The sequence below is a fragment of the Vanacampus margaritifer genome, chromosome 4 (genome assembly GCF_051991255.1).
Source record: "Vanacampus margaritifer isolate UIUO_Vmar chromosome 4, RoL_Vmar_1.0, whole genome shotgun sequence".
Classification (NCBI taxonomy): Eukaryota; Metazoa; Chordata; class Actinopteri; order Syngnathiformes; family Syngnathidae; genus Vanacampus; species Vanacampus margaritifer.
This window is the reverse complement of record NC_135435.1, coordinates 24321237-24347974: the sequence shown is the minus strand read 5'-3', so window position 1 is coordinate 24347974 and position 26738 is coordinate 24321237. Positions and strand designations below refer to the sequence as shown.

General features: G+C 42.4%; 1 protein-coding gene and 2 long non-coding RNA genes across 9 annotated transcripts in view; 2 read left to right on the top strand and 1 right to left on the bottom strand.

The window, feature by feature from the left end:
- chd9 (chromodomain helicase DNA binding protein 9) overlaps positions 1-26738 on the bottom strand; it is a 59274-nt gene that overhangs the window by 18624 nt on the left and 13912 nt on the right. For 6 of the 7 annotated variants that reach the window (XM_077564260.1, XM_077564261.1, XM_077564262.1 and 3 more), the window contains 12 exons: positions 18168-18595; positions 8126-8228; positions 6240-6386; positions 5508-5576; positions 5351-5406; positions 4872-4989; positions 4580-4666; positions 3968-4105; positions 3686-3807; positions 1575-1818; positions 410-586; positions 150-293 (listed from right to left, as the gene is read on the bottom strand). In XM_077564260.1, coding sequence (XP_077420386.1) covers positions 150-293; positions 410-586; positions 1575-1818; positions 3686-3807; positions 3968-4105; positions 4580-4666; positions 4872-4989; positions 5351-5406; positions 5508-5576; positions 6240-6386; positions 8126-8228; positions 18168-18595 — 1833 coding nt within the window. Of the gene's footprint in view, positions 1-149; positions 294-409; positions 587-1574; positions 1819-3685; positions 3808-3967; positions 4106-4579; positions 4667-4871; positions 4990-5350; positions 5407-5507; positions 5577-6239; positions 6387-8125; positions 8229-18167; positions 18596-21047; positions 21198-26738 lie in introns of those variants that run through there. The other variant, XM_077564266.1, reaches the window with a different exon arrangement.
- Positions 4575-6624, top strand: LOC144050724 (uncharacterized). Its single transcript, XR_013293912.1, has 2 exons — positions 4575-5676; positions 6187-6624. It is a non-coding gene; the product is annotated as an uncharacterized LOC144050724 (long non-coding RNA).
- LOC144050723 (uncharacterized) lies at positions 21431-22430 on the top strand. The gene is made up of 2 exons (XR_013293911.1): positions 21431-21618; positions 21968-22430. It is a non-coding gene; the product is annotated as an uncharacterized LOC144050723 (long non-coding RNA).

The following is a 26738-nucleotide window of genomic DNA, read 5'->3' as shown; positions in this document are numbered from 1 at the left end:
AGTTGCATGAATCCACAACTATCTGTCATCACAATCCATCATATGTGCGTGTGTGCTACAAAATGACATCATGGCCTAGTTAGATAAAAGCCCCCCCCCTCCCCCCATTCAAGTCTGCATTTTGATAGGGCATGCGATCCCAAGCTCACCTGCTCTTCAGTTTTGAGGTCCCCAAATTCCTGCATGAAGGTGTTTTCCGACGGGAAACGTGCCGGCTCCAGGAAGTGCAGCAGGCTGAAGAGTTCCTCCACCGTGTTTTGGAGAGGAGTGCCTGTCAGCAGGACCTTGTGCTCCTAACAAAGAACACAAGCAAAGCCGCTAATGTTAGAGCAATTACACGAAGTCATTCATAAGTGTATGAATGACTTTGCTGAATTGTGGCATAAAACGTGAACAAAGTTCGGCTTACCAGGCTCATGAGCTTGAAGCCTTCCAGCAGCTTGCAGTTCTTGTTTTTGAGGCGGTGCGCCTCGTCAATAATGACACAGCGCCACTCGATGGCGTTGAGCTCGGGGCAGCCTCCTAGGATCATCTCGAACGTGGTGATGACCGCCTGGAACTTGTAGGCGCCCCGCAACACGCGGCCCTTAAAACAACAACAACAAACGCATTAGACAGGAGGAGTCAACCATTTTAGGTGAAAGCTAATTTGACACATTTCAATTCTATTTCGCCACAGGAGAGACTCCCCCCCCACCATCCCCTCCCCACACCTACCCTCCTCCCACCCACAGGACTGTTTATTTGTCAGCACGTACGAGTAACCATCGACTCACTCCGCCTCTGCATTTGTTACCATCGCCTTGACAACGGGCCTCCGGAGGCCCACTCGATTATACATCAGCCTCCTTCGCACAACAGACAAGCCCGAGAGGCGCTGATGGAGTGAACCCCCCCCCCCCACCACCACCTCATCGGAGGCTGCGCTGACATCAACTGTGAGGTGCCGGGAATGCTAAGCCATCACATGACTGACAATGTAGCATCTTAAATACTGGAGAAGTGCCAGTTAGGTGTGTCAGCAGCCTTTCTTCACCCTGGGCTGGTCACAGCGCACATATAATATAAACAAAAATGGACAATTAACCTAACACAGTGTTTCCCCAACCGTGTTAATACTTGGGCGGGCCACCCAAGAAAACCCAAGTAGATTTCAAGAAAATACTTTTTTTTTTTTTTTTTTTAAACGTGTCGCGGCCAGATAGATCGCATGTAACATTACATGTTACCCCACCCCACCACCCACCTCGAAGTCCACCCACCCAAGTAGATTTCAAATCTGTGGATAACACTGTAACATGCATGTTAATGGGTTGTGGGAGTGCCAGAGGAAGCATGCAAGCACATGTAGGAAGTCCTGAGATTCTAACGCAAATCAGCTCAACAGAGAGGCAAAAAAAAAAAAAGTCCCACACTGGGGATGACAATGCATGTCAAACAGCTGGCACCCTTAAACAGAAGTCAATTTTAGCCAATCAGAATCGACTGAAAACATTCTGGAAAACCCCAAAAAGTGTTCCGCTTCCCAGCCATCTGGTATGCAAGCGATAGCCTTAAACAACGCTGGTGTTTACCTGCCCGTCCCTGAAGTACATCTCGTACTGCTGCAGCATCTGCCTGCTGACAACGCTGCCGTGGTACACAATGACGTTCAGGCGTGTCCACGTGCGGAACTCGCGCTCCCAGTTGGTGATGGTGGACAGCGGGGCGATGATGAGGAAAGGCGCCTTGATGCCCACGCGGTAAATCTCCTCCAGGAAGGTGATGGACTGGATGGTTTTCCCCAGGCCCATCTCGTCGGCCAGGATGCAGTTTCGCCTAAGGACGAAGGGGGGGAAATGAAAGTCTTGCCGTTTGTCATCTTACCAACTGCTAGTGAGTAAGCATTTGATCCAATTTCCATTAGAATAGAATCTATCTTACCACTTTTTTACTATGTTTTGCTATTAGTTAGCATCGCAAGTGCAGTGACTGCCAGACGTTTTCAGAAAAGGGATGCCGTGGGTGCCAGCCGATTTAAGCATTTTGACTGATCTTTTGACTGATCTTTCAAGGTCCACAGAAAATTATGTGTTTGGACTATGGAAACACACATACTACCAAATGAAAGATTGAACTCTCATCTTTCATCTTTTTTTCAGTAATCAACAATAGAAAATGGTTAGTTTCACCTCTGTTTTGAAACAAACGTCTTTTAACGTCTTTGGCACTCCTCCATAGGATTTTACTAAACGTTATTTAACGTTTTTGGCAGTCAAAGAGTTAGGATATTTTAGATTTTCATTCTAAATAGTACCCGACTACAGAGAGCGATATAATATGGTGACGCATTCCTATTTGAAATAGCACTAGATTATATGCATCATTTAAAATCATTTTCAATCTGGACTCTCTGCTATCTTGATAATAACGCAATAAAAAATTTTGATTAATGAACTAACTGAACCAAGAAATAACTAATAACATTTACAAATGATTAAAGAAAACATGCTCATCCCGATAAAAGCTGTTTAACGAAGTGGGTGTAGGATTGTCGCACCGCATCAAGCACATAACATACAACACATCAGGAGCTAAAAATAACAACAAAAGCAAATGATATTAAAAGACTAAAAGAGAAAAGCATAATCACAAGCTCCTTTGTGTAGCATTTACACAGCTGTCCAGAGGATGGGGGTAACATGCCGATATTCCCACCGGCTGCTCAAGCAGCCTTTTGCTGCTGACAAATTGCTCTGCGTGGGCACGCAATACTCCTGCGCGCTCAAATGTAACACAAGCATAATAGAGTGGATACTCCAGGTGTACAGCGCCAACCTCCTTTTTCGATAGTGGGTGAAAACGGAAAAGGCACGTTATGAAAATGAGGGAATGCCGCAGTCCTTAAATGAGAGCGGGGACAGCCAACAGAAAATGTAAATCAATATTTATTATCAGATGGCTGAATCTATACTCACTGGCATAACTACATCAACCTTTTTTCCTATCAGGAGCAATTTCAGTTTTTATGAAGTCCTCTGAAGGCAATACCAAATCCAAGGGGAAAAAATGAAGTCATGATTGGAACAAATGTTTATTATTATATACTGTGTGGGTTCCAATGTTTATGGGCTTGTTTATAAAGCAGTTCCTCATGGTTTATTTGTTTGCAGAATTTGCAAGGCGAGCCGAATCAAATGGACTTGGCCCACACACAGGCGATACTGGTCTGGACACTGCAGCGTTGAAAATGTTATTGAGCTAAATATAACTGAATGGAAGAAGCCGGTTGCTCACCAAAAACAGCAGCACCTACGAATGGGTACGACGAGAGTTATTTCTGCTATCTTGGTAGCCACATTTATCTACCGGTAAATAAAACTTTTCCGGTCTGTTGTCAATTATTTTCGGTGTATCTGCATAATTTTTAGGGCAACTTTTTGGACTTGAACTGTTGCTAACCAAAACAGCAGGACCTACCAAGAATGTAAATGCTCGTATAAAACAAAGTATGGAGACTTGAGACAAGTGGCTGTGCCACAATGTTGAGACTGTTATCTATCTGGGCTACCACCTTTAGCTAAACATAACTTAATAGCAAATACTTTTCTTTGCAACTAATTTTTGATGTCGTGGTTAGCCTCAGTTGCTAACCAAAACACCGGCACCGGCATGTAAACAGTGTGACGCTTTGCCTGAAACCGACCTGTTGTACCAGTTGAAGAGCAGCCAGTTGACCCCTTCCAGCTGGTAGTCCCTGAGGCTGTTGCTGTTCCTGTAATGCCGGGATTGCTCCCTCTTCTTCCACAGGTTGGCCGGGGGCCGCTCCTACAGGCGACACGTAGCGTATTACCATTTTTATTGATGCATCCCTCATAGCGATACGTACTAAAATAAGCCATACAAGTAGAAGCCCAAGCCCAAATCTATTATCCCTCTGAATTGATCCAAAAAGAACGCGAGCTGTGGGTCCCGCTGCTCCACTCACCATTCTGCGCGAGTCCGGCTTGACCGCCTGCAGCTGCTCGAACTCCTCTATCTTGCTCTGATCCACGTCGTCCTTCAGCTCCCAGGTGCTGTCCTCGTACGGCAGCGAGCACCACTTCACCAGGTAGTAGACCACTTCCTGCCGGCATACACGCGGGGAGAGTGAGCGCTTTCATAGCGGCGACAAAAGGCCCGCCAGGGAGCCCGTTAGCGTGGCCTTGGGGCACTTGTCAGGCACAAAAGATGGTGCTTGAGTGGAAAAGATAAATGCCACAAAGATGTAGATAGGACTAGCAGATATGATTACCAAATACAGATGAGCGTGAGGATTTCCTACCACGATTATGTGCATTGAGCAAAATTGGAGAGCTACTTGGATAAGACAGATGTTGACCACAGATAAGGATTTTCATAAATATTTTAACACGACTCCCCCTGCCCCCCCCCCCCACCATTTTCCAAGGAGATCTAAGAGGGGTAAAAAAAATCACTCTTACACGCACCACACCACAGAATAATCACTCAAAAAGCTCAAATTTAAAAATGTGGCACGATTTACCGGTACACCGTAGACTGTTTCATTCCTATAGACACATTTTTTTTTTTTAATTACCTCTCCTGTGTCTTTGTCCTCGCAATAAGACACCTCGAGCACCCGGTCCACCTCGACATAGTCCGGGTTGAAGGGCTCTTCTTCCATCTGAGAATCACAAGAGGGAGACAAAGGGAGCGAATCAACTCCAGTGCCTACTCGCCATCTGGAGTCAACAGGCATACACAGATGTGCCCGCCCACACAGCAAGTGAAGATGCCTCTTCAACCTACACACACTTGCTTCATACTGTAGTCATAAGCACACAGCAGGTAACGCGCACGCACGCGCATTAGAGTGTACGTCGCCTTACGTCGGCGAAGAAGAGTGCCCGCTGCGCCTGTTTCATCTTGAAGCGTTTGATCTTCTGCTGGATCCTCTTGTCCTTTTCCAGATGGCCCTCCGTGGCCCACTCGCAGTGGAGGTAGGAGCTGCGCACGCGCACACACACACACACACACACAGACACACGCAGAAATTCTAATTAGAGATGAAACGGTATGAAAATGTCACATCAAGATTATTATGACCAAGACGATCATGATTATTGGTTTTATAACTTTAAGCATGCACACATAATACAAAGCGAGCACTAGAGCTAAATTTCAAGATGTGCATGTACATGGCACTCCCTGTAAATTTTTTTCACACAAAGATCATAACAGAAATACGGCATTTATCAGTAACCTTACCTCCTTTACAGAATGATTCCTTTAATGCTTCTTTATGTTTATTCTGCTTATCGGCATTCAAAAGACGAAAAAAAAAAAAAAGCATTCAAGAAGGACTTACTAGTTTTTGTACTTGACAAAAAATTCTTCAACTTCAACCAGCACTCCTGTAGAAACCTACACGGGATATATAGAAGAAATAAAGCTGAAATTTACCACACTGATGACAGACATCAAACACATCACGGCGGAGCAAGAGGGAAAGAGCGAAGCGTTACCTCCTTCTTGACGATGCGAGAGGACATAATTTTGTCCACGACGGCGGCGTCTTCTTCACTGGGGTTTTCCTACAGATGGAGACGAGAGAAAATGACTCGTATGAGTCTTCTGAGAGGTTTTTTTTTATATATTGGGAATCTACAATTTGAGGTGACCATAAATCACAAGGTAAGCCCTGGGGTGAAATTGTGATTTTGGACTATTAATAATAAATGGAGGTTGTAACATTGTGCCTTGGAATGGAGCTTGTATTAAATGTAGCAAATCCCTGAAGAATTAGCCTCACAAGGCTATTTAGCGTTTACTTTTTAGCATTTTTTTTGTCAGGCTTTTTTTTCTATTGACTCTACAATTACATATATTATATATGTGCACCTCTGGTAATCTTAAAATACTATTTCTGCCAATCTATACCAGTGGGTTATGGATTACGCTTATGATCGGATGGGTGATTGGTAACTGTTTCTTAAAACTTGCTGTTTGACGAACCAGCCCCCAAAAATCCTAATCCCGTAAAGCCTTGTGCTCAAGTTAATTTTTCACTTGTATGACAGTTCAAAATGTCAAAAAGCAACACACAAACGAGTGACATCAACGGGTTATTAGCCTGATAATAACGGTAGAATGCTAATTCTAAAAGTATTCTTATTCTAAAAGTATTAACTTATTTTTACACAGTTACAAATGTGAAAATGCACGACTTCACAGCGATGTACGTGGCAAGTCCTCACCACAAAGAGCTGGACCGCAGGTTGCTTGGATACCAGCGCGTTGGCCTTCTTGGCTTTGACGATCACCTTGCCATCCTCGTCTGACAGCCTGGCCTCCAGCTCCTCGGCATACTTCTTCCTCTTCACCTGGCGATTAGAGCGTCTCTTCTGAAACACAAAGAGACGAAAACTATTATGCTAACCATTAGCGTCTTGGCGTTTTATCAATTGATATTTGAAATCGTACCAGAATTGACCACAAGGCGCGATGTAAAACCCCTATTAACACTTTCTCTGCTCAGGTTGACCGTCTTGCTATACTGTATTGTTAGTATACCAACTGTTAGCATGTTAGCATTTTATTCATTCTGAATTGAAGTAACCAATAAAATATCATGATGTCAAATCCTTATGTAGTCGTCTTAACACTTTCTCCACTTAGGTTGCTATCTTGCTGCATGCTAACATAACAACAGTTAGCATGTTAACATTTTTTTTTTTGTTAGAAAAAATGCCCAACTACAATCAATTCTAATCGTAAGTATTGCTTTCTGTTCTCGGTTTAAGTCTTGCTACATTTGATCAAATCGTATTTTAAACTGTACCACATTACAAAGCCAGCTTGCTAGACGTTAGCACGCCAACTGTTGGCATGTTAGCATCGACACAACTGTTTTGTTTATGTTTTCATATTAACAGAAGCTATTTCACAGTATTAAAATTTTATTTCAAAAATTTTAAACCCTGAACAGCTTCCGGAAGGACTTCAGAGGCTTTACTGTATATAATAAATAAAATAATATATAACAATCCTGATATTGTTTGTCACACTGGCCCTTTTAATATATGACATATATGCTTTCTCATCATCCCAAAGTTACTATAAATAAACAATAAATGTGACAAAAAAGGTACTTCTGTTCAGTTCCTTCCTGACTGTGATATTTATAAATAACATACGCGTGGGTGTCTGCTTGCCGCATCAATACACAAGACCGTTCTCATAATAATATGTTGTTAATTAAAAAGAAATGCCACCGATACGAAGCTAATTAGGTTGGTGAGACAATAAAATTTCTCCATGGAAACGTTAAACCCTCACATCTTCAACTCAACTGACCAGAAGTCAATAACATGACTATCACGAAATGGCCAAGTTGAGCAGTATGTCGTCCATTCACAATAACCAACACAAACACAATGGTGATTATTTTACTGGAGAATAATATAAATAATTACCTGAAATTATTTTTTAACTGGGTACATTGCGTGCAACGTGTAGGAAGTGTTTTGTTGAGGAAGTCAGGAAAGGAAGATGACACCATTTCATGTTGCAAAACAACATATGAATCTGAATTATTTTCGTTCTTGGTCTAATGTGGCAAAAGTTGATTACTTGATTGAAAAGTTGGGGGGGGGGGGGGGGGCGGGAATGCGTTAAAGGAATGCATGTTCATTGCTCCTTTAAAAAACAAAAAACAGCTAAACATCCAAATAAACATTCCATTGTCAGCACATTCTTTATCCTGTTCTATGAGGCGCTGTTGTCCTTGTTTTGACCTCGTTGATTGTACCAAAAGATCAGCATATGAACTCGAGAGCGCTACCTGCTGGGCTTACCCCCTCAAACACACTTGCGCATGCACACATACACACACATCTACCTTTCAAGCTCCAACCCAAAAACTGCAAAGTTGGAATTAATGTCTCTCTGAGGTTGCCATTTTGACACTATCCCATCTTTAGTAGTACACCTATACGGACAAACGGGACTAATTTGAGCACGTTTGCCGTTTCTTTTCAAAGTCAGCAGTCGAAGGCAGCGGTCCAAATGTATGACTGTCCACTACAAGATTGGAAAAGTAGACCCGTCGGCAATCATTTTTATTCATAATACCCATTCTTACCGAGTCTCTAGAAGTGTGTCGAGGCGGAGGGTCCTCGTCTGACTCCTCCTCGGAAGAGTCGGGCTTTCGCTTCTTCTTCTTTCCAATCTTGATGACAATTTTCCTGACGGAGGAAAAACAACAACCGTTCATTTATTTAACATGCGGTGTATCTGGTCGCGACACGTTTTTGTTTTGTTTTTAAACATATTTTTATTAAATTTGGGTGGTGGCCAGTTTACTTGTGTGGCCGCCCGCCCAAGCATTAACATGGTGTGGGAAACACTGCGTTTATTCTGTGGTGTGAGTTGTTTTAACTGTAAATATTAAACCTGTTCCATATTTATGATAGAAAATCGTCATGCGTGTGATCAACACTGATGATCATGAACTCTTAGCAGCGTTATTGCTCTTACTTCATCGGCCTTGAAACGGAAATGCTGAGCATTTCGAAAACATTTTTCACAAACAAACAATGACAAGCTGAGTAATAGATGCCAGCATTCTGGAAGAATCTATTCCTAAGTGCTGCCACACAAGCAGATAAAGATGAGGAGGTGTCAGGCATTAAAAATGTCAACCAAGGAAGAAGCAAATTTGACCTCATATGAATGTGTTGTCGCTTCACACATTCATACACCTCGTGTTTGTACATCTGCAGACATAATGTGTGACGTAAATGGCAGAAAGATACCACTAACTGAGGCCGGAAATAGGTAAGCAAAGCAAAGGTGTTGATGCAGAGGGCTTATTGTGAGATGGTGAACTTGCGACGTAAGCAGATTCCCATGAAAGTGGGAGAGGGGACAAAAGGGTTCCCACGCCAGCTAGGAGCCGCTCTCGTTTATACCTCACCAAATCTTAAGGATGACCTACAAAGGTGGGTTTTGATTAGGGCCGTCACTAACAAATCTATTGATTACTCAGGTACCGTAATCTGATGACCGAGGAAGGAACCATAAAGAAGACTTGGAAGCAAATACATGCCTCTATTCAAATCCTGGCTAAATTACGTTGACAGCAATATTTACAGAAGGTACATGTGAAAGTGAGCCGCATTAATGCGAGGTCACTCGCATCCTCACCTCGTTGTCATTACTATTTTTACATCTTGTCGTTAGTGGTTGACTTTTTGGCTTGCACTGTACATAGAAAGTATCTTCAGGCTAAAAGGAATTTAAATGTAAGAAGGCGGGATATTGCCATCCACAAGTGTGTGCGCTTTCACCCACAGCATAAAATAAATAATACATTTTATTTGTAATGCACTTTACGTTTCAAAGAAATCTCAAAGTGCTACATAGGAAGATTAAAAAAAAAATACAATAAATACATCAGTTAAAAAACATAAAATCAAGCAATTAAAAAAAATGAATAGGCCTTTTTAAAAAGAAAGGTCTTGAGGCCTTTTTTTAAAAAAAAAAAAAAAACTTGCTGGACAGTTACAACAAGTAAAGTACTGCCTTTTCCTTTCCGGAATTCACATAAATACAGGTGGTGTAACAGCCTTCATACTACCTCTCGAGGGAGAAAAAAAATAACGGGTCACTGGTAAAGAAAGAAAGTGAGAAAATGCTGTTCTGTGTCAACGTGTGCAAGATAGTGAGCATCTTAGTATGCTATAAGAGATAAGCAGTAGGAAATTATCTATTTGTATTTAACTGATTCAAAAATTATCATTTATTTACTGGCAGAACAATTAAATGCTCTTCTACTAGATAGCAGAAGGTTCAAATAACCTGTGTTTCCCCCTGTTGCCATTCATTAGTGATAGGCCAATACCAATACAGATTAATAGCAGGTAAGGAGACAGCTAACCAATATTTTGAGCTGATATTATTTGTAAGAAAAGAAAACATATTTACATACAGAAACTACACAGCTTTGCCGGCATGTGTTAAGTTCCCTAAAGTTTCTTTTATAGTAAATATTTTTAATAGAGCTTAAATGTTAAACTGTCTTCACTTATTTTTGTTTTAATTTCTAGCAAAAACAAAAAGCGCAGGAGGTCTTAATGTCAGCAGCCTCTCATTAAGTATAAATACAGTAAATAAATAAACACTTGCATGAAGTTTACCCTGTTTTAAATTGATCTCTTAAGATGCTATCTCACTAAGTGACAAATGATTGCAAACATTGCAAATTTGGGGTTTTCTTTAGGGCTCGTGAAAAGTTTCAAAAGATGTTCGCAAACAGTGAAAACTTGTCCCAAACATGTTCCAAATTTCTTTGCGACAAGTAAAAAACTGTCTGTGAACATCTTTGCAACCTTTTGCAACATTTTACGAACCCTGACGTCTTTGATAGATCACATGAATTTTACACCGATCTCCGCATGCCACACAGCTGTAAAACACCGGTTCTGATTAAAGTACTGGTGCATGTAAATGGTAGATTGGAATACATCACGTCATATGATTGTAAACAGTTGACCAGAGATCTTCAGGCGGAATGATTTCAATAGGAATGATTAAAAAAAAAATCTCTATGTAAACCCAGTTAATGTGCCTTGACTCAAAAAAAGGCCGGCAAAAAACTGAAGTACCTCATCAAAAAGGCAAAGAAAATGGCGAACACACACACACACACCCTCTCTGCTGTGTGTGTGAGTGTTTTGTGGTGGGGGTAGACGTCGTGGGTTAATTGCAGTCGCCACACTTCAGCTAGAACCAAAGACCAACAAAGGGAAAAAATGTGAACCTGCCTGTTCTTTTTGTTGTTTGACGTGCTTCTGTTTGTAAAAAAGCAAAACCTAAATTCCTCAGACGGGTGGGGTGGGGGGGAACAGTCACATGGTTAATTTCTTATCCCATTTTGCTGTGTCACCTTGCAAAGCCAAGGTCATGGGAATCACTCGGATTATATATGGTGGCTCTTGGATATGGTGACTGGATGTACTATTATCTGCTTATGGGAATTGTTAGAAAAAAGCCTATTCCTGCAGCGGTGCAGTGTTATAAAGAGCTGCCTCCTCTTTCTACTGGCCCCTCCCCCCTCCTCCCATGCTCATGATATTACATTTCACAAACCCTCTGACAATGACACATTATGGTTGCCACGCAACATGCCCTAGAGTGCCGAGGTTTTGCAGCCCTGCCGGTGACATCACTTCCTGTGCAAAAGGCAACACTCTCGTGCCGAGTGCCTGTCCGTCGGCCCCTGACAGGGGGCCTCGAGAAATGTGCCAAGTCAGGGTGACACGAAGTCGTCCAGCTGTGACATCGAGAAACGTTGCGGCCAATCAGACGAATGAAAATGTTGCCGGGCACTGGCTCGGCAGAATAAAGAAGACATGGCTGAAATAGCTCTAATCTCCACTTTTCTGCACTTGATTAGATTTTTCATCTGTACTTGATTTATTTATTTTTTGATTGAGATTAAATCATGATTAAAAAAAACGTAGTAGCATTTATTCAACGACAAAAACTCAAACTTTAAATATAACTGTCATGAAAGAACAGCCAGAAAATTTGTAAAAAGTAAAAAAACAATTAATAATATATATATATATATATATATATATATATATATATATAAACAAACAATAGCAACAAATAACAATAAATCAAAATAAATAAATGTCCATCCTGCTTTACGCGCCACTGACATAACATGCACGCTCAAGCTGGAGCTGCTGTTGACCACAGCTCACAAGACACTCACATGCAGACTCGCCTTAGCTTGAGCCAACAAGCCAAGACATCCTCCAGCTTGCAAACACCCACAACCCAACCAGGCTTAATTTAAGGCACATAATTTAACAGAAATTACAATATGTACAGTATTCTCTATACTATTTATGTTTGCAATTTTTGTGTGTTCAAACACAGTGTGATTAAAAATGTATGTAATATGTTTAAAGTGTATGGGGAAGGGTTTTTATTTTGTTGTAAGGGCTGTTACAGCTTGTTATAAATATTTATATGAAAAACACTTCAAGGACAAATGTAAGATTGTGCCATGTGCCAACTAATCCTTACACCGTTGTGCCAATTAGTTTATGGTGCCCCGTTCGTAACCTCGAATCATTGTATGTCGGCACCTTCATAAACGGAGCTGCAATTGTGTCTTGAAAAAAAAAAAAAAACTCAAGGAAAATGAAGTTCACCATTTGGCTGTGAAGAAGCAAGGTTTGTTTATTCAACAACATGATGTCAGCTATAAGACGTTCCACACACACCTTTGCTGTGGTGTTGTTTATAAGCAACAAATAAATACATTAATTGAATGAATGATAAGTCGGTGCAAAAATCCATGATTACAACATATTAGGACTGGGAGTTATTCTGTGAATCTCATTTCTCGTGCAGTATTTTCAAAGCCGTTCAACAGAATAACAACATGAGAGATACTGGCACTGGGCTGTCAAATAGCCCCAAAATAAAAAATAAATGGACTAATCATTTACACATGATCACCAAACTAATCTTGTGTGTATTTAAACAACACAATGAGCTCATTGTCTGTTGCTTTTAACGCTTACTCGGCCATTTTATTTTTTACCTGGTCACATCAGCCCGCTTCTGCATCAGTTAATCATTTTATCGTTCACCCTTCACCTTCCTCTTCCCCATAACTGAACTCTGGACTCTTTCTGAGAACCTTTTTGTGTTTCCAACTCTCATCATGCCCTTTTAATTCCAAGCAACCTACAGTACATTCTCATTCTTATTTTGACACAGTAGATTGATTCATTGTACATTCTTTTCGCCGCTCATTTACTTTCTTTAGAGATCCCTCATCTTCCTCACTGAAAGACAAACGACTGCATTACTCAAACGTGTGGAGAGTATTTCTTTAGTGAGCTAACCAAGCCTTATTCATCCTAAGAACACGACGAATGAAAATAAATAAAAAAGTAGTTGGATGGTATTTATTGACCCACACTTTCTCTCTCTACTGTATATTTTATCTGATAATAAAATGCAAATAACATTTCATGCAGAACTTGTGTTCATTTGGCAGAGATAAAAGTGTGTGTGTAAGAATATCTGTGAAACTAGTGTTAGAACTGAGAGTTTTGTTCAGGACACCCTAAAATGCAGTTTCACCACAATACACTTTATGACTTTTAGGCCTCCACAAAGGCAAGTCAATCTTTGGAAGACAAAACAATTGAGTTGGTTACTTGGCTAATTGTTCAGAAATGGGTCACTAGTGTGGAATTGATGGTTGGTTAATCATCTCTCGAAGCCACACAAGCAAAATGCAGGGCGCCGTCAGACGCATAAAAAAAAGAAAAAGGCCATATATTGTTTTGTTATGCAACAAATAAGGTTGGCTCAACCTTTCAGATGAAGAATGGATACTGCACTTGCTCTGACGCACCAACACGCGTGTATTAGGCAACCGCACACACAAACATGCACACACCCTGCAAAAGATTAATGGAAAAAAAAAAACGTCATTTAAAAAAGACCGAACCGCAATAGGGAAGATAAGGTAGCAATAGTGTGGTATACAATATAGTATGCTGCGGAATGTAGACTACACTTAAACCTCCATTTTCTATCACGTAATTGATCTCACATGCACCATTTTGTGTAGTAGTTTTTTCCCACTACTCTGAGCACTTTGAAGCATCAGCGTATTTGGGAAAAAGGCTGGCACACAGGAAACATTTCAACAGCTCTAAGCATGATGGAAGAAGCATATTTATAATCAGGGAAGGGGGGGCACAATGCTCTCATCTAATAACTATACGTCGTTATTTTACAGAAGGTAGCGCGCATGGAAAATTATGCTCCAAGCCTGCGAAGAGCTGATGTGTCAAATGTGCTTAGTTGTAGTCTATCGATCACAATTTTTGTCTTGCGTTATCCTCAGCTGCTTTGAGCTTCTCAGAAGTCTTTCGCAAAGCGCTGCAAGAACAACTGCTGAAATCATGAACTCTTTGCAACATTAAAATAGACTTGATGTTTGTGAACAAAACATTGTCATGGCAGTAGCATGACAATTGAGACAATGATAACAAGCGCATTTCAAACTCCATTCTCAAGTGTGAGCACGTGCGGGCTTCCGGAGAATGCCGTCTCCAAAATGAGAGGCCAAGCACATCCTCTGCTGAAAACTTTTAATATTTGATGGGGAGAGCCTGAATAGTGCGTGCCAATGAGCAGGACTCTCCTCCCAGGCTGCTTGTCATCATCCTTGCGGGCTGTCTTCATTAGCGATAGCACATTGAGGCTGCAGCCAATCTCGATGAGCGAGCACACTCCCGCCGCTCCATCATCGCTTCGGGACGTCAGCGGTGACACGACGACAACAAGACCTTGACCTTTTCCAGAGAACATTTCAAAATGTGTTTGTCCCGTGGCACTCATGCTAGCTATGTTAGGCTACAAACTTCCTTCCTTTGTCTTTGTGTCAACATGAATTCCCTGTGACCAAAGTAAGTCTGAATTTGAATTTACAAACCTGACTCCAGTGAATTACACTGCCTTCGATTCAATATTTTCACCCAACTTTGAATCACAAATAAGCTTAGATGCTGCAACTCGCTAAATAAAACCAGGCCATCCGACATCAGATGGGGAAAAGGCTCTCTTGGTATCGTTGTTTATTATTATTCTCCCAACGACCTAATTGCCTTTTTGGAAGCCTCAAAAGACCTAAAAAAAATTAACAATTGTGGTGAAAATGTATGGCAGGGTTAGACGAATTTAATTTCATACTAACAAACATAAGTCTCAAAAAAGTATATAAAGTGAAACCTTGCTGAACAAACAATTCTGTTTACAGAAAATTTCAAGCAAATCTTGCCTGAGTTCACCTCTATTCTTTGGTTCATGAATTGTCGTGACATCGACACAGATGGCTGAGTTGTGCTTTTCGTCAAGGCGGGCAAAAAAAAAAAAAAAAAAACATCATTCGCTCCTTGCATCATACTTTGCAGATACTGTATCCGTATCGGATACAAGAGGGACGCGGCAACCACACGGAGAGGCGGGGTTTTACTGAACCGGGCGTTTTACTTCCGCGTTAGAATAGCCAGCAAAATACCTAATATTTCCTAAAAAAAAAAAATTAAATCATCTCCATGGAGTCAAAAGTAAGATTTAATCATTATATGCCTATAGTTAACTGTGGAAGGGCTTAAAATGCCAAGATACAGCCCCTTTAGAAGGGCTTATCTTCACTAGAATCCTGCATCGCATTGTGGCTAAACGGTAAAATCCTGGTCTGTTATTGCTTGTTTTGCTGCTGTAATTAGTAAATAAACCCTTTCGTAGTCGCTGCACTAGCATGCGACATCACTCAGTCGCCATAACGACTACTATTTTGACTATTTCTATTAAGATGAAGAAGTAATCGTCATGGAAACTAATATGTGACATAGTTTGACAATTCTCTCGACCGAAAAAATACGGTACGTACATGCCGTTTGGCTAGTCTAATATAATGTCACTACTGTACTTTGTAGCTATCATCTGGCCCACGAACCCAATGGTAGAAAGGCATTTAACCTGATCCAAAGCACTGTGGTAAAGTGAACTGAACCACCATCAAATGTGACAGACTTAGTTATTCAAAACATTCTCGAATCAATCGGCAACAAAATGGTCACTGTAGGTGCTGTTTTCATGATGAGTGCTGGCATCATAAGTAATTTGCGTGTGTGTGATGAAGAGGAATAAAATTATTTGTCCTCTTTGCGTGTTCCAAAACTTGAAGACAGATTTAATGTAAGAAAAAACACCTTTGCAAAAATGATTTTAATCTAACAGAGATCTCTGGACATCATGACATGCTCCAAACATCACATAACAGGTGGAATTTCAGAGTGCCGAATGTGTCTCTTCCGCGTGTAAAATGGCTTCTTATAGTTAAAACCGACCGCCTCTCTTTCATTTGTAGACAAAACATACTCTCTGGGTACTTTTCCATGAGCGATGGCGAAAACAGAGTCAGGGGTGCGTGTTCGAAACAGATTCTGTTCTCAAGGACCAAATGTGTTTTCCCACAGAGAAGGAACTTCTAGGCCAAATAATAATGTCCCAGCTTAAGGTCAAATTATACTGAGTTCAACACTACTTGCTTTACACATCTATAAAACATTTCAACATGGTTAATATAAAGAATTAAGATGTTAATAATGTATAACAATGGTTAATATATGAAAATAAAGAATTTAAATGTTAATAATATCTAACAGTGACCAATCGCCAACACTGAGTCTATGCACCTTTAATGCAACATTTCACACACTCCCACCAGGAGCTTGTACATCTGAACTTGCCATCAGCTCACAGCAAGAGACACTCACAACTCGTCGGTAAGGATACGACCAGATCATCACTACAGCTTAATTCACCACAACATAGGGTGTAATTTCCTATAAATGTTGTAAAATGGAAGAAAAAATGCCATGATGTAATAATGACTGTTACACAAGGAGGCTGTGGAACAGTAAGCTCCGTTTGCAGGCTGTGCTCTTTCCTAATGTAGGCCATGCATGGTTACACTGACTAAAAAATGGGTTACGCAGCTCATTACCCCACAACAAGGACGCTTATCGGTGCTACCTTTTGAAAGACAGAAATTAGACCAATTGGGAATGCATTTGATTAAACGGTCGGTTTGTCGACTCCGGTGCAGTGTGGATGTGGAGGGAAGCACATAAGCGATCTCATCTAGCAATATTTCACCTCAAAGATAAATCCGTTGATCAAGCGATGCTTTTGTTGAAAATTGGTGGCTTAAGCGGCGCCACCAAATTAACTTGCGAGCAACCGAGATAAAACAGACAGCCTCACGTTGCGTTCCCGCTTTGACTAATTTAAACGAGCAAGCGTGACATAAATTACTCTCACTAGGAGAAAATTCTGCAACATTACCATATTCGTTCATTCATTCACAGAGCTGCCTCAGCCCTCACATCTGCACCGGTTGTTCCAATAGAAACACACACAGTTTAGCCTGGAACTAATCAACACCACCATAATGGCGGAACAGGGAGATGGGAAGGCGGGTTACACTTGCTTGTATATACGAGCCAGCGTTGTGTCACTTGTGAATGCAGCTTTTGTTTGCACCTGTGCCTTTTCTGGTGGACTGTGCCGGGTTTATTGTCACGGCACGTTGTAAAAGTCTGAACTTTGAGCTCCCATAAACCATGAACTGACGGGAGAAACACCAGCAAAAATATCATCTCAAATCTAAACCTCCATATATACCATAATTGAAGAGTAGGTTTGTATACAATCTTTCTAAACTCCAACAATTAGCCATGATTTAAAAAAAACTGCCACCACTAACCCGTTCATATTCATTGCTGGAACGCATTCTGGTAGCTCGTCAGATATAAACAGAGGGCTGTTAAAGAACCAGAAGAAAAAAAAGAAAAAGGAAGAAAGCATACTTTTCCTATACCACGCTCATTTCAGCAAGACAAAGCCCCCATTTTTCACACTCATTCCGGGCTGGGAATGTTGCACCACACCGTATATAAATCAAGGGGAAAAACAGAGTCATTGGATATTGTCTCAACGATAATCCGGCAGAAAAGTAGCAATGAGTGGTGTATCAGGAGTTGACGTGTAAACGCGGCCGCCGGGATGGCAGGGACACTGTTGACGTGCAATACAGTAGGCCTACGCTGTGTACACAGTGAGGCAGCATTTTGGTGGACACATTTTTACAGAACCACTTTAGACTTTTTCACACAGATTCCACACAATTTCATACAGAACCCAAAGCATCCTTCTAAATGTATTTCTGCATTATAAATGCATTATTCACAATTTTAACAACCTTCTGAAGAAAACTATAATTATGTGTTTTTAAACGACTTGTCTGTTTTTTAAAAGAAATAAAACATGAAACTGCGTTTAGCATATAAGCCATGCTACCAACTTAGCTTCATGTTGCGTGCACATTCGTGAGCGGTGTAGCTTTGGGCAGTGACGTGAATGTGGGGTAGTTAGTAGTGAAGTGAGGCTACATTCTAATCTTGCTAGCATCTTGAAAATCACTCTTTTAAGAGATGGAATGGATTGTGACTACTGTATCTGTGTCTATGTCATGTGATATGGAGGTGGAATAAAATATAAGAAGCACATACCCGATCTTGGGCTTCTGCTTGGATGCGGAGGAAGGGACGATGCAGGCCTTCCTGGAAGCTTTAAATCTGGACCGTGCTTTGCCATTTCCTTTATGCTCCTGATGGCTCTTGTGCTGTGATGACGAGCTAGGGAAGCTTCCGGGGCTCATGATCCTCGGGATGTTCTTCTCGCCGCGCTGGCGGGCTTTAGCTATGGCCTCCGATATGATGCGATTGGCTTTTGCCTGCTTGTCCAGGGGTAGCACGTCTGGCTGTTGGTGCGTCCGTCGCGGCGTCCTCTTCTCCGAGGGAGAGCTAGACGAGGACGAGGATGACGATGATGATGACGACGACGATGACGAAGAGGAGGAGGACGACGACGAGCTGCTCTTCATCACGGGACTGAGGACCCGGACGTGACTCGCGGGACCATTGGTGTTCTTTCGAGGCTTTAAATGAAAGAAACAGTGAAGGAGAAATTAGCCAAAGTTGATGTCTCCATTTTGGAAACACATGCAGTTGACAGTTTCCGGCAACTGAAAAACAGCTCATAAAAACACTACTGAAACGCAGAAAGACATCCAATAACAGGACCCCCCCCCCATAGGCTTCATGTAAAGATACTGACACCACTTTGCATAGACCGTGTTGATGATGTCACTTTGTAAACAAACAGGCATGGTGACCAACTTTGAGCTTCAACGATTTTACCCAAAAGTAATCCGAAATATCAGCAAATATCGGTATATGTAGGTTAAATATTTGACGTTTCTAAGTATTCACTCTACGCTGGCCTCTGCAGCAGTGCAGTAAATGTACAATTTGGTGGAGAAACGTTATCAAACTCATTATCTTGAGCTGGACATAACAACAAACAGAGCTGTAGACTAGTCCACCATTCATTCATATAAACAAACACTGACAAAGTTTTAAATTCTTTGTCTAAATGGCCCCTAGATGACCTTCAGTTTGAGAAAAGCCCATGTTTCTCCAATTAATATAGATCAGCCGGAAAGTAACCTTGAAAGTGTGTGCCACGTGAAAAGTCTGCTGAAATAAAGTCACAGTGGGAATAAAGGTAAACACCAGCTCAGTGTTCTATTGAGCCTTGAGGTCGTAAATAATCCAGGCCAGGCTGATACATGATCATATGTAAATGATAGAAAACGTGACTGCAGTGAGGCCTCGTGACGTTGGCCTTGAGTCTCATGGAGGACAGATCCACAAATTGACAATCTACAGTACAGCCTACATTGGGGGCTGACATGTCTGAGGTCTGTTATTATTAACATCCACATTGAAAGCAAATTTCCTTTATGAGAGAAAATCAACAAAAAACATCCATCCATCCGTTTTCTTTACTGTATCCTCACTGCTGTAACCAACAAGTAACCACAGCCTATCTTGGCTAACTTTGTGTAAGAAGCAGTTTACACCCTGGACCGGTCACCACCCAAAAGGTAGGGCAAATATTGGCAACTATTTACACTCACATTGACACCTATGGGCAAATTAGGGTTTTATATGGACATAACTGTTTTTGGAATGTGCGAAGAAGCCCGAGTACCTGAAGAAAGCACACACCATCACAGGAAGAACACGCAAACTCCCCTCAGAGATATACCGATATGGTCTTCCACAGGGTTCTATTTTAGAGCCACTGTTGTTTACATTGTACTTGCTGCCCCTGTGTTCCATCTTATGAAAACATGGGATTTTCTTTTTTACTGCTATGGATGACAGTCAGATCTATATTCCGCTGAGCAAAAAGGATGCGTTCTCATTGAGGCCACTTTTGTCCTGTCTGGAAGAACTGAAAAGGCCTGGCACTCGATTTCTTGAACTTCAATGAAAAGAAAACAGTTATGGCCTTTGGTCCCAGTGGCCAACTACGGTCACTATTTTGACTACGTGTGCTTACCATTTTTGACTGCATTGTTTATGCTGTATTCATGGCCTTGAATTGTTCAATTCAAAACATACTGTAATTATGACGTAACTATGATGGTGAAAGATAGCATGCGCTGACAAATTACGGTTACGACACCAATGTAGGAACACCCCCCCCTTTTCCTGTGTCGATTTTGCAGGTCTGTACGTGAAACTTGGAAAAATGCCCGTCCAGTTTGACTAGGTTGTTGTGAAAACTACCCCCAGCTCCAACTTTACCAGCAACATGTGTACCTACGTGCGCTGGAGGCAAGCCAACAAAAACAAGCGAACACAAAGGCTGCATTATGACCAGTCACGTGCGCCACGCCGCTGAGACCATTAGGTTGAAATTTTACCGGATCATGCTGGAATGTTCTCATTGAATGGTTAAATGGGGGAAGGGCTGAAAGTAATGCCTAGGAGTGGAAGAACATGAGAGCACACGCAGCGTGAATGGCGAGGAGGGTGGGACATAAAAACAAGCTAGTGTGTGTGTGTATACGTGTAAAATGCAGCAAACGAAAGAAAGTTGCTGCTGTGTAACACACATCTATAAATAGAAAATTGAAATTACAGGCTGCAGGTACTGCGGCTTGGACTATTACCTCATGGAAACATAAAAAGGGAGAGAGCCATGCTTCGATTTGGGGGCTACATAGGGCTGGTGAGCGACTAGCCCAAACAAACGCATGAATTAAAAGAGGAAGGCATTTAGGAGAGCAGTTTAGGGGGCAGGGCGGGTAGAAAGAAATGTATCATCATCGGCTCTATATAAGCAAAGCATGTGAGTATGGCAGGGAAAGGGAAGGGAGGGTGAGGAAGGGGAAGAGAAAAAAAGCAGCAATGAGTTCAAGATGGCGGCAGTGCAGCATGAGTCGAGTAGGTTGTTCAGTTCCTGCCGGCTCCTCCCCTCCCCTCACACCAGCCCCTCCCTCCCTCCCTCCCTCCTCCCTACCAGAGCTCACTTACCCTTCCTCTTGGCCTCTTCACTGTAGACATTTTTTTCTTCCTCTTTACCTCCCCCTACAAACTCCCTCCCTCCCTCGCTCTCTCTCTCTTTCTGTGACCGGCTAACAAAAGCCTTGTTGCCCTTTCGCCGGGTTTTCTCGCCGACGCTCCTTCTCCGGAATAAATACACTTTTCCACAGGCTCCTTCCTTGAGTGGTGAGTGTCTATTCCCCCCCTTCCCCTTCCCCCTCCCCACTGGTCTGCCTCCCCTCCTCCACCACCTCCTCCTCCGGTGTCGGCGGCGGTCCACTCGTCTTCTTCCTCAGGCGGTGCGTGAACGCCGGACTGGCTTGTCTCCTCCTCCTCCCCCAGCGGGCAGGGCTCAAAAGGAGTGCATGGGAGCTCTCTCACCCCTCTCTCCCTCTCCCTCCCTCACCCACATTTGTCTCTTCACGGGGCGATGAGAGAGCAGAGGCAGAGGAGGTGTGTGGCAGTCCAAGAAGCGCTGGCTGCCCCCTCGCTCTCTCAGAGTTTCCCTACCGTGGGGTCATTGATTCCTCCTTCCGTCTTTTCCTCGTCGTCCTGGGATAAGGTAGGTAAACTCCGTTTAAAAAGGTTTGGGGGGGTTTGTCCGCTTCCCAGTCGGCTGCGGCCTGAGCGCGGCGAGCTCCGGCAGGAAAATGAAAGCACAAAGCAGCAAAATGCATCAGCATGAATATTAGAGATGTCGTTAAAACCCAAGCTCGTTTTTTTCTCTCTCTCTCTCTCTCTCACTCTCTCTCTCCCTTGCTCGCTCCCCCCTCTCTCTCTCTTGCTCTCTCTCTCTTTTTGAAAAGGAAGTAGGCCAGCAGATGGTGCTAGCAGTTATTAGATTAACTTTCAAAACTTAACCCTCACCATACTGAATGACTTCCTCAACACATTTTGTCCTTTTTTTGTAGGTCACAGCCAATGATGTGATGATTTATTTAAGGAAAGGTTTGAAACAATCCTGGGATTTTCAGGCTACGAATCTAAGAGAAGTGCAAGCTCTTCCGGCGGTCAGGAGGCGCTGGCCTTTCCACGACTGTCCCCTAAAGCAGGCGGACATGTGCAACAGCTGGCACATGGCGCCAGGAATGACACATAGCTGGCCCACATCCAGGTACAGTACACTAGAGTGAGAGAGACCCTGACCGGCCTAGTCTAGCGGCATATAGTGAGGATTTGAATCTCAATTATTGGCAGCTTGAATGCAGCTAGAATAGCAATTCCAGAAAGACATGAAGTCAAGTCGCATGAAACGTACGGGTGTTGGTAAATATGAACGAAACAGTCATTCAAACAACAGCAGTGTTTGAATAATAAATGTTAGTGTTTGATGAATGTTGAAAAGTAAATAAAAGTCTATGTGACTAACTGGAATCTTGTCTTATTTATTTTTTTAACCGCAGTGTCTTATTTCTCTAGCAACGCGAGATATTCTCCAAACCTCTTGTAACAGAAGTCTGCAAGGGCCAGACATTGCCCCGACTGTGTACACTTTCACACAGCAACTCTGCATTCCACAATGAGGCAAAAAGGCTACCAGCTTTTACGGTCACTGTGAAAGGAGGTACAGTTATGAGGATGGCCACCATACTATATGTGTGCTGCAGTAGCTGTAGATAACAACAGCAGGAGCAGTCACAGGCATCAGATTGTCCTGCCAGGCTGTGCTTTGGAGTTTGGACTTTGAAACTGGGGCGGTGTTCTCACTGTAAGCTCGGCTCGAAGTCTCGTCCAAGCACAAATGTATCGTCTGATAACACCCGGGAGGGATTTGAGCATGCTGCCAACTAGTACACACATTGAGAGTACAACAGGTGGCAAAGCACATATAATATAGCAATTCCCCACAATTGTTGGGGGATCGAGACCGAGCCCTGCTAGCAATCGCAGAAAAATGTGAATAACTGATGCCCCCTCTAAACACATTTAGGCCTGTAATTTCTTATATTAATAGCTTAAACCCTAAATATACCACAAGCTATGCTGCCAAAACAGTTTCACATAATGTCAAACTCATCTTACAACATGCTCTTGCAACTTCTTCTGCCTCCTAGCCTACACTAAGCTCCTCCCAAACATACAAAGCTCATCTCTAAATCAAGATTTGCCACTTAAATAAAAGGTGTGCCACAAAACCTATATTTTAAAAACAAACCATAATACCCCTTGTATGTAGCCTGTGCTATCCAGAATACATTTTTCCTCAGCTCTCCGCAAACACTTAGCTTTTTTTCCACATGCTTTTATTGAGATATCATCTGAGTCAGTTCATCAAACTATGAACAGAGTGAGTGATGATGAGCCGGATGAGACCAGACTTGCTTGGTCGAGTCATCACCGATGATGAGTCATGAATGTCCGAGTACAACTCGCGGACCTAATGCCAGAGCCTTCATTAGAAGAGCCAGATATTGCCAAGGTCAAAAAAAGCAGAACAGTCGAAGTCCAAAGTATCAGGTAGTTCCTGATCAAAACCATGCTGGAGCAAACCTCCGCTTCCCACTCAATCAAGCTATGTCTCTCCCTCCCCTCCTTCCCAAGCACAAGGAGGTCATCAAGGGAGCCCGTTTTTAAACATCAAGATAGTTGCGGAGTATCTCAGAAGAACAGACTCTCTGGGGACGTTAGACTCTAGCGGGATTACATCGAAGGGGAAAACTTGGGCGTTATTTCTTTGGTGCCATGATGCCACTAGAAGGCGCCAAAGCTCTAAAGTGGACAACTTTGGTGCCATGTTGTGGCATCTTAGAACCTATCAGAGCATAAAAACAGCAAATAGGCAAGTTTTTGTCAAAAAAAAAAATAATCTGACAATAGGTGAATTTATAAGTATGGACGGGGAAACACACTAGACATACTGCTAATGTTTAGTGTAATAAAATGTTCTCTATTAAAAAGGTAAAGACGCACACAACTAAATCCAAAACATGAAACTCAGCAAACAAGCTTATTGATGGCCATACAAAATGACAGCCGCCATTGCCAATGTGTGTTGAAAATGACAACAACAGAGTGCTTTGGCAGTCACATGGCTCCAGGCTACACGGCAACTCAAGTGTTAACATGCAAACAGGCCTGGGTGCTCTGTACTAGAGGGGGCGCGGCTAACTCTAAACGCAGATGGGGGGGGAAGAGGGGGTGGGAGAAACAGTACAGGAAGGGGAGGGGACTGTGTGATCTCTGAGGAAGAGCAGGCGAGTGGGTGGCTGCACAGCCACAGGTGACAGTCTCTTGACACTCCATTCCCTGCCTTCTTTCTCCCCTTCACAGCGAGCATCTCCATTACAAAAAGAACAGAGGGACTGAAAATGAGCGACTCCAGCAGAGGTGGGCAAGTTTTTGTGCTCAAGATCCATTTAGACGCACTCTCCCGGACTCTTCTGATACAGCTATAGCAGTAACAAATGCAAATGGTGTTTTTATAGCTTAATAATTCATATCAAACTGTGTAAACTGCTTCACTTTCTTCAAAAAAAGAAATAGTTCTAATTAATTGTGTTGTGTATTATTGAAAATGTGCTTTTAAATAACTGTATGAAAGTATTATTTTGTTTAATTGAGACTCTAGTTAGCACATCTGACTCATAGGTTTACTCTTTGGATTCAAATTTCAGCTCTATTCTTCCTGTGTGGAGTTCTCCTTGTGCTTGTGTGGGTTTTCTACAGGTGGTTCATCTTCCTCCCACACTCCAAGAACATGCATGTTAACTGAAGCCTCTAGGTTGTCCATAGTTCCAACTTCCTCCCTTACTGAACCGAACCATGTCCAAAAAAGCGTATAAAGATACGTATCAAACCCGGATTACAGGTATTTTTAATTGCTGTCATTCTATGACCACCCCCCTGCCCAGTTTATTTTTATTTATTTCTGGGTGGGGGTTGAGTATTTTTTCCTCTAGCTCAAGATTCAGCATCCGCAGGGGTGCACAGCTGTGGCAAAAAAAATGACTTGCAAATGTAAGGTTTTCAGTTTTGACTTGTAGAAAGTGTTCACAACCTTATCAATTTCGACCCAATGATTGGTGTAGAATTGGGAAATTCATGACTGCTGGTACCTCAAGCAACTTAGATTTGATATATTTACAAAAAATGTTCATTCATAGTAATACCCTTCCTTTCTGAATTGCCCTGCTTCATTGGGACCACAAGCAATTGTAGCCTATCCCTGCTGACTTCAGGTACACCCAGGAAAGTCACCAGTCAATCACAGGGCAGTTTACAGAGATACAGTCATCCAGCCAGCCAACCAGCCAACCAGCCAGCCAGCCAGCCATCCACTTTCTACAACGCTCATCTTCATTAGGGTGACTAGCAACCTTCCAGCCAACTTCTGGCGAGAGGCTGGGTACACCTTGCGTTGGTCGTCAGTCAAGCACAGGAGTGACAGGACAGTTTCTAGAGATTTTAATGCTTGAAATTTGGAGTATAAATTTAAGTCAACAAGACGCGCAGCATGCCTTCCTCGGCTAATTAAACACAAAAGCCCATTAATGATCCTTTCCCCCTCAAGTCACAGGGTATGGTATAACAGCTGAGGCTTACCATGGCCCCCCTCTGGAGAAGCTGCTGAAAGCCCATCGGTGCATTATCACTACACTGGACCCCCTCTGCTATCTGGCCTACTCTGCTGTTGCCGCCCAGAAGGAATCACGGCATGGACGAAGCAGCAGAGTGCAAGCTTGCAGTGCATGCGTTCTGTAATGTCACATTAAACGGGTTAAATTCGAACACTGGGCCTGTGGCCACGTGCCAAACCTGGACTTGTACAGTGCCAGTTTGTGCAGATGCTGCTTGTGCCAACCACAATAAACCTCTCTGTGCAGCAAATTTACATAATGCCTGACTACCCACCAGCCATGGAGAGCAGTTGGAAGATACATACGCCCATCCTTCCATTTTCAATAGCATTTATGCTGTTCAGTTTCACGCCTGTTTTACAGCCTATACGTAAAGTATTTTAGAAAGTATGCAACTCTGCGATTTGATCTCCCGCAAAATTAGCTGTGTATGCTCAGTGTGCAGTGCTTCGGTTGAAAAGGCTGAAACTGCTCACAGGGTCATCATGGCCAAGTTGAACACTAGGGGAGGACTTTGAGAAGCAAGGTAGAGAGTGAAAAGGGCCCCCTGTGATCAGAATTTCTGATGTCACAGAGAAACATAGGAGTCTGGTAAGGAGAATAACTTTACAACAAAGAAATTAAAGTTCAATTACATGAACTGGTTTGCATGTTTTTGTCACATTTATCTACTATTGAGGTACAGTATGTACTGTCTAAGCATATGTGGATGGATTTCCATACCAAGTCTATGCAAAAAATTACGATAATACGACATTTTTGACCGTCTATTTTTATGTACAAAGGAAATATGTCCGAGATGGCCGTGTTTATGTTGAATACGGATGTACGCAACACATGAAACAACCCCACAGACACAGACCGCAACACTCTAAAATTGCACATACGTAAGTAACTCTACAAGCATCAACAACTACTACAAATATGTTACATATTGTTTAATTGACCTGGCCTAGACTAGAAGATAGCTTAGTTTGGGTCAGAATGTAGTTTCAGACGTCTCACAACTGTGTTCTTCCAACTCTTGTTTTCAATGAGGCTACATTCAGCATTAGTCCGTGACTGTGGCTCTCCTTTCCCAAATGCTAATGCATTAAGAGGAAGT